The following is a 13,213-nucleotide window of genomic DNA, read 5'->3' as shown; positions in this document are numbered from 1 at the left end:
CAAACACTTGACACTTACCAATCCTCATTTACATAAACCAAAACCTTTATTGCCTGTATTTATATAAATAGGGTATCATACAGTAAGCCCCAGTTTACATTTATAAATGGAGAACATTTTGAAGAGCTCTTCAACAGCAATGTAAAGTGTGCAAAAATACTGGAAAGAGAAATAAATAGTCTAAAAAGAAAAAAAAAAAGGAACTACTTTCCCATGCCTAGAAATATCAAGTACCTCTTAGATTTTTAACTTAAAAAAAGTTCTTTGCCAATTTTAGATCAAAATAAATGCAGCAGATGTATTACAACTTTAATGCTAACTCAGAAAATATAACCCAAAGTCCTGAATGTAATCTTGTACATCCACAGAAAACATTTCCACATTTTATCTTCTTGAAACTACACTAGAGCACATAAGAACTAGTGGTATATTACAATATATTCTCTTTAAAACACCAATTTTCACAGTCCTGGCAAAAACAGTACCAGTTTATTGCTAGCATTCCATTTAGTATTTCATAGCACATAAGTGTTGAGTAACTCATATACGGTAAATAAACACACACCAAGTAAACTGATGTTATTATCACATCACCTTAAAACAGGTTTGGTTTTTTTCCCTAATTTATGTGAATTTTGTTGCCTACAAAGTCAAGGACAACAATACCAATTAGCTTCTAGCACAGTATTAGCAAAATATCATTGATGCTCTCTCAAGTTAATAAAGAATCTTAATTCCAGCTGGTAACACATCTAGAAGTACTCTGATCAATTACTTAAAATTGGGAGCAGATGGGTGTCCACTAGTAACCAGAAGCAGGATTTATAGAGTTTGATTCCACGCTGCCCAATATATTTCAGAATTACAGGGAAATGCTGATTATCTCAAAGTCTTCAAATATTTTTCTAGTCAAAACTCTGCACATAGTTTAAAACTTATGTATTTACAATCTCCAGTCCTTGAGATTTCAGATCTTCACAGTACTAAGTTTAAAATTTATCAGATACAACCTCCTGTAGTTTACCTGTTCTCTGCACTGAAACAGTCACATGACTTCTCAGGGAACTCTTCTCTAGGATACAGTCATCCCTAGCAGAGAAAGCCCCCAAACTCTTTAGCATTAAAATTTGCAGCAGCTAGATATGTAGCCTAGTTAAGTAAGAACTTGAATTGCAAAGACATTGCTTTACTATCAACAAAACCTGGAAACAGAGAGAAATTGATTTTTCTTTAAAATAAATTCTTAAGAAGACAGTTAGCAGTGGCACTTTGCATAAACTTACAAGGAAACAAATGATCATTTGTATAAACTTACAAGGAAACAAATGATCATTTCCATACAAAAGAGTGATCAAACAATGAACAGAGGAATCCACAGCATCACTTTGCCATCTTTCCTTCAAGCATTTATTTTGAAGGTCTGCTTTCACAGCATATAGACTCAGCTTTGGGACCAATCAGCATTATCCTGAAAACTTTTTTAATAAAGGTCTTCTCTGGATTTTAGCAAATCCAAAGAATCCACAATTCCAGGAGTCCTTTTCTTCAGTCCTTTGAGTAAGGGCCACGCACTGTACCTAGAGGCTCTCTTCAGGAATACCTGTTTCTACCAAGCACACTCATACACACGTCATTTTACTACTTCGATAGCAGTTTATTTTTTCACAGTAAGTCACAAATTACCTTTGTCTAAAATATGTGTTTAGACTATGATGGACATCCATTAGAGAGTCACACATTTTCTAACAGTATTTATGCCTGGACAGTCTCTGCTGGAACGAGATTCCCTGTTGTATCCAGCTGCATACACTTACAAGAGCAGGCAGAAACTGGGCACTCAGTATGGTCCCTAAATAGCAGCAGCAAAAAAAAAAAAAAAACCAAAAACCTGGTAAAATTATTTTGCAGTTATACATTTAACTACGTGCAGAGTTGTAGTATTTCAGAAAAACTCAGTATATAGTTCAGTTTTATTATTTACACTTTATAATGATAGATACAGGGAAGGAGACATGTTCTACTCAGTGCAGAACACACATGTGACATAACAAAATTTTAGCATCAACTTACCTGAACCAGCTCAGCATATGACCAGCATGTCCACCATGCCTACAGTTGTGACACCAAGTAAACCAGTTGTTGAACTGGGCTAACTTCTTGTCTTTGCTAAGATCCACTTTTTCATCTGACTTGGATCCTCCTGTCCAGAGGCAAACCCACCCCCACAAATATGACTGTAAATCATTACGCTTCATTTATATTTCAGTCCCAGCAACACCATTAAAATAATTTTGAAATTAAGAATAGTATGTTAAAAAACATCCTGATTTTAAAATAGAAGTTAGTAAAAATATTAAGACCTGGAAGAATGCCAAAAAAGAATTAGACTGCAAATCTGTTGCTTCACATCTTATTGATATGCTAAACTTGCATATTAAGCAAGTTTTGCAAACAGAATCTCCTTCAATGGTGATTTATGGCTTATCAATTGATTTATATTCCAGTGAATTATAGGCCTGTTCTGATGCACATGAAATCTTCTGCTTTAGAAAAAAATCAACAAAAATCTAAGTTATGAATTGGAACAAGTACAATATAAAAGTCATAACAAAGATGAGTGAGAATGAGAAGAGGTAAATAAACATGACAACTCTACAGCTGTTCATGGCTCTGTAATAAGACTGACTTAAAAATATGGTCAAAATCCTTTTAATTTAGACATTATATAATGCCAAGCCAAAGGCATTTAGTAACAGAAAGTACACCACACCTCTCTTCCTCTTCCAGCTAAAAATTCATTTATATTCAAAGATTTGTGTAGCATGCCTACAATTCATCTCAAGAAAATGCACTCCCCATTTCTTTCAGTCACAATACTGATCCCCACAATACTTGGATCTTTAAATCAGTCTAACCATGGAATTTCACTGACAATCTCATGGAAAACAGCCAGAACCAAGTAGCCATGCATACTGTCTGACCCTTAAGAACTGAAACAAAGATTTAATCAAAAAATTAGATGGAATGTAAACAAGTTCTCAATTATGGTCCCTCTCCCTTCAAAATTATAAGTATGAATATTTACAGTATAAGCACATAGGGAAAAAAAAGTGCAACAGAAGATCTCTCAATAGGAACTGCTTATTTGGCCTCTAATTAGTACTATAGCTGAATAACTAAAACCCACTGTGTCATACCTGGACAGCTGGAAACTGGTGTTCCCATGTTTATCAAGCAAAGTGCACAGCGGGGAAGGGGCTTACGGCAACCAGGACAGCTTGTAACTTTTGACTTGGTTGGTGAACCACTGACCCCGTATTGGCTAAAACCTCGCCCCTGATGAGGAATAGCTGAACAGCTGTAAGAGATTGATTTTCCACAGAAATTGCAACTCACAAACACCTAAAGAGAACAAATGCCCATTAATTTTTCGGTTTGGTTCCACTTTTGCTACACCTGTGAGTGAATCCATTCAAGCTAATTAACATTTATTTACCAGATATTCTAAAGAGTGCCCTGGAAAGCCAAGGCTACTTGTGAAGGAGTTCTTAACATCTTGGCTTATAGGTGAGGCACACAGCTCTGAGAAGGAGGCCTTAATGATGCTCACTAACTTCAAAAGCACATAAAAACATGCAGAACTGATAAAACTTTGAAAGATATTATTTAAGATAATAAAAGCTGTGTCTTCAGTAATGGAAGAAATTAGGTTTATTCTACTTACTATATAAAGTCCGGTCTGTCCCTCCTTATAGTCAGATGACTCACACTACAATCCCCAACATAAGGATTATCCTAGTATTATTTATCTACACCACTCACTGCACAAGTTGTGACTTGATACCAAGGAGCACATATTTTAAATTCCGTAGGGCTATTTATGTTAACAACATAAAGAGGAAGGAGCAGTAAACACCCTCCCACTTAGAACAACTCTACTTAAACAGCTGTGACTGATAAATTAATTCAAAACCATTTTCCTCAGAAACTCCCAGGCCCTAAAGCTTGTAATGAACATATTTAGCAGACATGAGAGAGTAAAAGGTGCCACAGTAAGCCTATGTTGGCTGAAACTGCCACCAGATGTTAAGAAGATAGCATTTGGACAGGGCGTTAGTTTTTGGGTCAGTGTATGCTCAGAACTGATAATGAACAGTTGCTGCTGTTCACTTTAGTTTCAGGTTCAAGGGCTTCAAAACAGCTTTGAGGTTTTTTCAATTAAAACAAGAGCAATTTGAACTAGTTCCATGGCTTCAGCATCAGTCTCACCCTGATGCTGAATTCAGCTGAGTGATACATCTCTGATTTCATTTTTCAGTATGTGAGAAAAAAAAAAATCAAATGAGTTTCCAGTTTCCCCAGAAGAAAAGTGTTGATAGGTTACAGTTTCTGAAAGACCTGTTATTTGAAAAAAAAAAAAAGTGACACCTCCTTCTTTTAGGGCAGAGTAAGCTAAATCTTTCTTTTGTACATAAATCCTCATGAAAACCAAGATATGACAGCAAGAGATTTTTTTTATACAAGTACATGCCTTGTTCCTTTTTGGACTGGTCATATTTCATACAAGATTTATATTTACCTGGGCTAAAGGCTTTGAGCTAGGATCCAGCTTACTCCTATGGATATCAAATTCTGCACGTTTATGCCAAAACCTCCAAGCATCTAAAAGATTCCTGTAGTTCTCAATCCAGTACTGAACCCTTTCATCCTTAAGTACATCTGATGGAGAACCCTAAAGTGGGCAGGAAAAGATGTCAGCCATACATTGAAGACAACACTTTTTTATTTTTAAAAAGGCTTTACAAAGTGTACTACAAGATACAAGAAATAATAGTGTCATTTATCCTGAAGATGAATTTTCCATTAAATTGCAATGTGAGTTTGATAAATGTTTTCTTCAGTTTCTCTCTGGTTGAAAATACTTGTGCTGCCATGTCCTCTTAAGAACTCAAGTCTGTGAGATGAAGGATTTGAAAGTTCTGTCACGTATCACAATCTGTATCACTGTCATGATTGCATATGCAGTTAACAATACACCACTGGCAATAGCTGCTACTTCGTAAGGGCCAAGATAAGTCCATTATTAAAAAAAAAACAAAAAAACTAAACCCAAAGCCTACAAACAAAAAACCTCACTTTTCTTCTTTACCGAAATTCTGAAAGCAAAAAAAATACTGAAAACATCAGGAAACACACCAGCAATAAGCAGATAAATGGATATTCCCAGTTCAGCTAATGAAAAGGACTATGATTTTCTTTAGTCTCTTTCCCCTACCATCTCCTCAAGCTATCTCAACCAGAGAGTGTGAAGACACATACTTACCAGTTAACACTGAGTTTCAGGTAACTCCACAAAAAAAACCCAAACAACCAATTGTTCCAATTTAATATAGAAAATACTTTTTAGTTCACAAGATTCAACACTACCCTGATAAAGAAACTACGTTTAGTTTTCCTCCATAAAATTTATTTTGGAATGAAACACTAACCTGTAGCATGCAATAGCTTGCTGTCTGGACATCTCCAGTTCTGTCAACATAACTTTCCATCAAGTCAACTCCATCTTTTGTCAGCCCTGTTAATAGTATTCCCTCCAAATTCCCAGCCTCTTTCATTTCATTTGTCAGCTTTTCAATAAACCTGTTGAGCTATAAAAAATATATATGAAGAAATATATGTAAAAACAGCATCTGTTGCTAACACAATGCATTGCTTGCTGGATGTTATGCAGAAAAAGTTAAATTACTATATCATATGACACTGCATGAAATCAAGTGTTTATAAACAAACTTTAAGCTTCCTGATAGAAAATGCAAGGAGAGAGGTTATGTATTCTTAGAACACTTTGGTGAATTTAAAATAGAACATTTCTGCTGCAAAACCAAACCATGATTTGAGAGAACATTAACACCTGGAAATAAATACTGAATAAATAGAAATAGTGTCCAATAAAACAGGTGTACAGTTAATGCAATTGCATTTGAACTACCATTTAATGAATACTCACAAAAACCTACAAAACCACAACAAAACCAATAAAGCCCCCAAACCAACCACCAACCAAATCAAAAATCAAGCTGAAAACACAAAGTAAAAACCAGATTATTCCATATCTTATATATTACTGAGATAAGAAAAACCAATCACTCACCAATGACTCACTATTTCCACTGTTCACCCCTCTACCCCAGACTTTCTTCTGCCTCTGAATAAAGCACAGTTTAAAAGTTTGCTTAAATGTGCCACCACAAACCTACCTGAGCATCATTGAGGAACTTGCAAGCAAATGCCACTCTGTCTCGTACAGCTACATTATTTTCATACTTTAGAGAGAAAAATGGGAATACTAACATCAGATACATGTTTCCATTTTTCCAACACATTGTAAAAATCAGAACACTTGCACTACTGTCTAACTGATACAATGAAATTGATTGTGTACAAAGAAAATGTGACAGCGAAGAAGGCAGACTCTAAACATCAGCTTGCTTGTTTGCAGTCAGATACAAGTATCAGAGGAAGACTGCAGATAGGGGAACAATCTAGTGGTACAACACATCCTAGATGGTTTGTGAAACTCTGCCAAAATAAACTATGCAAGTCCTGTAGAGGACTTTGTACTTCCAGCATGTATAGCCAGGAGTCCCAAGTCATAGGCAGGAGAAAAACAAACCAAGTTCCATCTACTATATTTACAAAATAACTAGCCTAACCACTCCATTCCTTCCTTAAATTGGAAACAAGAGTTAAGAAAGCAATGAAAACACCCCAAACACACAAAAACTAAACATTCAAAACTAATTTATCAGAGATATATTAACACTTGAGGTCCAGCAGTGTATCAATATTTACTTTCTGCTTTTTAACCATTATACTAGATGCAACACTGAATAAAAAAAATACTTCTCTACATTAATTCTCACACTTAACTATACCCGTATTTTTCCCTCAGATATTCTCAGATTAGAAATTGTGACTGACATTGCCAAAACACGATGTGCTTGGCAAAATTTTTCATGCAGACTTCAACAGGTCTCACTGAAGAAAAATTAAATTAAAACTTAACAAACAGCACCTTGTCATGTGTGAGTTGCCAGTTCATCAATAAAAAATATAAAATTACTACCCAACATCCAGAGAGCAACAATACCCTCTCTCAAAGACAGACAAAAAAAATATTCAGGTTTCTCTCCTTTGGGATTCCACCCATTTCTATCTTTCCTTACCCTAAGAGCATCAAATTATGACAACTTCACTTTCAACAGCTTTGGGCCAATTATTCTGCTGCATTACAGGCTAAATAATTCCTACTGAATCAAGTATGTCTACTGTTCTCTAACCAAGAATCAAGTCCATTAACTCCTCCAAAGGCTCAAAGTATGTCTTGATTAAAGATTTAGTTTGCCCTTTAAACGGCTTTTCTGTATCAGTTTCTGAAGACCTGGAACTACTCTATTTACTGTTTGAACAAAGTGAAATTATTTTAACAAGTAAGCCAGAGAAAATAAAATATAATTCAATGCAAATGTAGCTTGAAAGTTCTGCAAGCTCCCTTGCATTTAGTCTACTTTTTGCAATTCCATTATTAATGTCCTCTGTTCCTTCCCACTGCTTACATTATTTTTATAACGTATTTCTAGAGGTTCAATAACTCCATGCCAAAAATAAAATTCCTCTAAAAAATGTGTTAACTATAATCAATATTTTGGCCGCTCATGCATGACTTAGTCACTAACATAACATTCATTGATACGTCTCTTCTGCAGGAAGATAGGCTATTTGCCAGCATCAAGATTAAAAAATAGGTTTTAATTTGATTAATTCTTGGCATATACAGGACTCCCCTTACATAGGTGCATGTATCTATACACTCCCATTGCATAAAGAAATTTTAACCTAGCAGACAGAAATTTACTCACCAGAACACCATCATATGAACCAGACTCACTCGTCAGGAAAGCAAACATAGCACACAAGTAGGGATTGTTCAACTGCAGTCTTAGAGTACTGCACATTTCTCTCCAGAGTGAGTTCTTCTCATCTGTGTAGCCTGATAGAGCCATTGCTACTACATTAAGGTTCAGATCACCTGATTTATGAAAAGCAATCAATGAAACAGTATTATTCAAGGACTTAAAAAAAATCCAGTTAAAACTGTAAATGAAAGCATCCACTTGAAACACAGTGATTTGTCAGGATGCAACACAAAATGCAATGCAAAATGCAGCAGAATTAACACTAACTAAATTAACTTGCATACACTATCACGTTTAACTGATTTTGCTTTAAATGCATCTGTTCAGGTAAATTAGCATCTACATGCATGACAGCCTCTTTAAACAACATCACGCTATTTGTATTTTGAAATAGCTATCATAAAAGATTGTCATTATCATTAGCCATATCCACAAGGAGTGCAAAGACAGTATTGTATATCCAGACATTATTCAACAGACCTAGCTGGAGGATGACAATTTTATACAGAAGTTTCAAGCTCAGAAGTTTCCTAAAAACTCAAGAACTGTTTAATTTAAATATTCATTCTGTCAGAAAGTTCAATTTTAGTCTTGAATTTGAAAATAGCATGTCTTCACTCAACCCTCCTTGTGGAAAGCACAGACAGACACTCTTTCCCCCAGCAATTTTGTTAAAGTAAAAAGAATCCCACTAGTTCTGAACATATGTCTTTCTGTGGCTTTATGAGGAGGAAATTCTGAAATATACGATCTATTTTAAACAGACAGTATGTCATATGGTAGTCTGATGAGTGAAATATCAGGATTTGTCAACCTCCAATACAAGTGTTTCAAGCAACAATTTTACAATACAACAGGCATCTTTTCCATACTATCTTCCATAATTCCATTAACAGAAAAAATCTACTAACATGATAAGAGTGCCAAAATAAAAGACTAAACACAATACACACCTTTTCCTGAGGAAGCCCCTTTATTCAGAATTTGTATTGCTCGCCTTATGTCCAAGTTGAAAAGTGCTACAGCAGCAGCTCGCTCCCAATCTCCTTCCTGTTCCAATGAATTTAGGAAAGGTTCCACATCTAAGTCTGTTCCCTTCTTTATCCACCCACAGAGCTGCAAAGCCAAAGATCTCTCCTCACTCAGATATTGAATAATATCTGCTTGTCTATCAGATCCACTCCTGCTGTGCCTGAGGTTCTCTGTAGTTCCTAGAAATGGGAAATAAATTATGCTTCAATCACAGTTTCAATTGCAATCTCAAAACAAAGCTTTGACTTCAATCATAAAACAGGGCACAGAAGCTGAGTATTGCATTTTAGAATTTTAACATTGCTTACAACTGCACAGTAAGGAGCAGCATGCATCAAAATTATTTTGATCTGCTAAAAATTATGCACCTAAGCTTGTCACATATTCCTCAGTCTTTTTTCTTTCTTCTACCGCTTGTTCCGTTTGATAGCTCTAAGTATGTTCAAATTGAAAATATATAATGCACGGTCAAGCACCTGCTCTACCAGTTCTCAGCCAGCATCAATGTGTTAGAAGCTTTCCCACCACTGAAGACTAATTTTTTGCTCCAAGAAGCATAGTTATTAATAAGACATATATTGAAGAGAGAAATAAATATTCAAATAATAAATTATAGTAAGAAAAATTTAGGCGAGCATGAGAGGCAGGATGTGACAAACCAGGGGCGATCACCACCTCAGAACAGGTCAGCTTATTTAAATTTAATTGTACAAATGTACTTAATACATTAGCAGCGACTACAGCAAAGTCACCTTTCTAGAACTACACCCTGATGTGGAGCTTTGAAAAATATAATAGTTACGCAGGGAGCAAGAATTCTTAGAGCCATAGTCAAAACTCAAACATTTGAAACAGTTCAAAAGTTTACTTCTGAGGATACTATGCTTATACAATTACTGACTTTCCAAGAAAACTGAAAACTCTGGAAATTACTGTAAACTTACATTATTAAAAAACAACCAGAAATATTTTGTTTTGATATTTTTAAATAGCCTCTTTGAACAATTGCCAAAGACATACCCATGAGCGCATCATTCTGCAAAAGTACTACAATACTTAGCAAAGTTGGAGCATTCTTACCCAAAGATGACTTCACAATTGATTTAATGCCAGCATAAACTAAGGGACCTTTGTTTCCTGTAAGTTTTTGATCCATATCTTCAGTATACTGCTTCATAAGTATTTTCATGTATAGGAAGCTTAATTTTTCCCACTAAATGTTTTAAAAAAATTAAAGTCACATCTTGTTACATATACAAAGTATTTACAGGATGCTGCATTGTATTTAAAGACTTTAATGCATTTTATGTAAGTGATTTACATATAAAGGTATATTACTTCCTTAGGACAAAACCTAAAATAAAATAAAGGATATAATGCAGAGTGTACCAAAGCGATTTCAGCTGAGGATCTTCATTTCCAGCTAGGAGGTGATTTCTCCAAACTTGTTCAGTATCAAGACCATACCTTGACAGAGCTCTGAGGCGCATTTTGGTTGCTATGTCTTTTTCCAAGGAACTAGCCTTTCCTTCTTCTGTGCACTCATACAAATGTCGTCCACAAGCCCACATTAAGGATGTCACCGGGCTCCATGCGAGAGAAATTCTTTCAAAAACAGTGAAGTCAGACATAGTCCTGTTTGGAGTCACTACCACCATTCGATTTTGACTTGTGGGATGCCAGGCAAATGAAGCAATGTAATTTTCACATGGTTGGACACTTCGTTCAATTATTGTCGGCTCAGTTTCATCTCCAATAGGGGTGGGAGTATGCTGCATATCATACAGTCTAATAATATTACTATCCCTTGTTAAAGTAGCCAACAGTCCAGTCCTTGTTGGACACCATGCAACTTTTGTTAAGGGTTTTGGTTGCTCTGTCAGGGTCAAAACAGGCTTTTCAAACTTTCTTAAATCCCATATGGCAACCTGGCCTTCATAGAAGGAAGCGACACGATCGTGGAAATAGGGATCAACAGTCACTCCTTGGACAGCCTTGGTGTTAACGAATATTTTTTGGCTTGTGTTCCTAAGATCAAAGATAGCCAGATTTCGATGCATTCCAGCTAACAGCAGCTTCTGATCCCGTGGAAGCCAACAGAGAGAGAGACAAGCATCATTCTGTCCTAATTCATATAGTGGTTTTGTTACTACCAGGCCTGCTTCCGCATCTCCTGCTGAAAGCCTTACTTTCTCTGTAGCAACTGCAGTCTCTGGGGCATATTTGCTGCTGATATCCCAGATCAGTACTGAAAAGTCAGCCCGATGTTTATCTAACCCAGCAGCAAGCCAATTGCTATCCAGTGGGTTCCATGCCAGGGTGTTGCATTGCCGAGCGTGTTTGGGAACAAACTCTTTGCCTATCAAATCTTTAGATTTTGAGTTGTGATCTTGCCCAAGGCTGGTAAGCACCACTCGGCCATTGGCCTGTCCAACAGCAAGGAGACATTCAGGATCATACTTGGGATACCAAGCCACACATTTCATGTACGGTGTATCCGAATTTATTGACAGCAGTGTAGCCGTAGTTTCCTCTGACAACCGCAAGGACCCTGCCTTGAGTTCTGAACTTACAGCAGAGTCAATGTGGTACAGGCTCAGCTCTGAATCACACACAACAAATCTGTCAACATGGTGTGGTGCCCACAGGATATCAGGTTTGGAGCCACTCATGGCTAGGGTAAATTGACACACAATTTAAGCTCTGCTAAGAAGATTCAGGTGATATCCATGCATACGGAAACTGTTGAGAAAATAATTTGTAGGAACGTTATTGAAACCAATGTTCTTTTTCAATCTGAAATCATCATTACACAAACAAAACCAAATTACTTTTAGCCCAAGAGTTTAACTCATAACACATTTCAAGCCAAATTAATTAATTAAAATTAATTAAAATTAAGCATTCTCCTCACAGAATGTGTTTTTTGCTGGTATGTATGTAGTGAGACAGAACCAACATGACCACCTACAAACTGATGACAACAGCATTTGCTGTGTTTACAAACTCCACACCAGGATTAAGCAAGAAGTCATTACCCGAGATGCGCTGTGGCAGGATACGTGGGTGTGCCGCTGAGAAAAAGCCACTCCCTCAAACATCTAGAAGACCATTTCCCTGCTTAATTAAAAAACATCAAGCGACAAAAACTGGAGTCTGTCCATTTTGTCTAAAGCCCGCTCCATAGGCTAGAAAGGCTTTCTCTCTTGGAAGACTTCAACAGAAATTCAAATTGTCATCTTACTGTACAGCTCCTAATCCCACCACCTGCCCCAATGCTACCTTGTCTCCGTTCGTATCTGCTCCAGCAACATTCGAATAGGCATATTCGAATTCAAAATTCATATTCAAAATTCCCTTCACACTTTCGGTACCTGCATGCCCAGAATCGCTACACGTGCCTACAGGCAAGGAGACCCCACAGATCCTATATCGCTCTGATATTACTGTGAAAAGGGACATGCAAGATCGGGAGGTACGAAAAAACAGCATTATTTACTCCACTTGGGCCGCCTCTGTGTGCCTGCACATCACCCCCTCCCCCGCCCGCCTCCCAAGGGGCGCAGGGGCCCCGGCCGCAGTCCGTTCCCGGCAGGAGACGCGGAGCGCGGAGGCGGCCGCAAGAGCGGACCGGAGCCGAGAGACGGCCACCCTCCCTCCCTCCCTCCGTTCCCGGGCGCGGCAGCCGCTCACCCAGCCCGCGGGAGGCTCCAGCCCGCCCGCCGCCAGCGGCCGCGCCGCCCGGGCAGGGGAACGGGAAGCGCACGAGGGTTTCCGGCGCGCCGGGGAAGCGGAAGCACCGTCCGCGCGCGGCGCTTCCGCTGGGCGAGGCAGCGCGCGCGCTTCCGGCCCCGACCCGCGCTCCTCCCTCCCATTGGCGCGCGGGACGGTCACATGGCCCGGGCGGCGCGCGCCCCCGGCGCCTCAGCGTCCCCGAGCGGGCCGGGCCCGGGGCGGGGAGAGGCCGGGCTGGAGAGAGCCGGGAGCCCTCGGGACGCGCTCCAGGCAATGGGCTCCAGGATGGCCCTGCCGGAGCAGGGGGGCTGGACCACAGCACCCACTGCGGCCCCTTCCAGCCCGAAACATTCTGTGATCACAAAGGACATCTAATTCTGAAGCCTTTCGACGCTACCTAAAAACAGAGGCCAGACAAAATAAAGAGCATAAAAAGCGGTTATATTTATTGAAGGTCCTCCAGGTACATT

General features: G+C 38.4%; 1 protein-coding gene across 2 annotated transcripts; it reads right to left on the bottom strand.

The window, feature by feature from the left end:
* Nucleotides 1-31: 31 nt before the first annotated feature.
* On the bottom strand, nucleotides 32-12,840 carry MIOS (meiosis regulator for oocyte development). 2 transcript variants are annotated; one of them, XM_058831943.1, is made up of 11 exons: nucleotides 12,702-12,840; nucleotides 10,384-11,750; nucleotides 10,089-10,187; nucleotides 8,930-9,187; nucleotides 7,920-8,089; nucleotides 6,258-6,323; nucleotides 5,490-5,648; nucleotides 4,580-4,732; nucleotides 3,198-3,402; nucleotides 2,071-2,200; nucleotides 32-1,849 (listed from the first exon to the last, which is right to left on the bottom strand). In XM_058831943.1, exons 2-11 carry the CDS (start codon nucleotides 11,678-11,680, stop codon nucleotides 1,753-1,755), a joined length of 2,634 nt encoding a protein of 877 aa, XP_058687926.1. In that variant the 5' UTR covers nucleotides 11,681-11,750; nucleotides 12,702-12,840; the 3' UTR covers nucleotides 32-1,752. The 2 variants fall into 2 exon arrangements, with proteins under 2 accessions (XP_058687926.1, XP_058687927.1); XM_058831944.1 differs by lacking the exons at nucleotides 4,580-4,732; nucleotides 12,702-12,840.
* Between the last annotated feature and the right edge of the window lie 373 nt (nucleotides 12,841-13,213).

The sequence above is a fragment of the Poecile atricapillus genome, chromosome 2 (assembly GCF_030490865.1).
Source record: "Poecile atricapillus isolate bPoeAtr1 chromosome 2, bPoeAtr1.hap1, whole genome shotgun sequence".
NCBI lineage: Eukaryota > Metazoa > Chordata > Aves > Passeriformes > Paridae > Poecile > Poecile atricapillus.
Note: the sequence above shows the minus strand (reverse complement) of the source record. Positions and strands in the feature narration are given on the sequence as shown.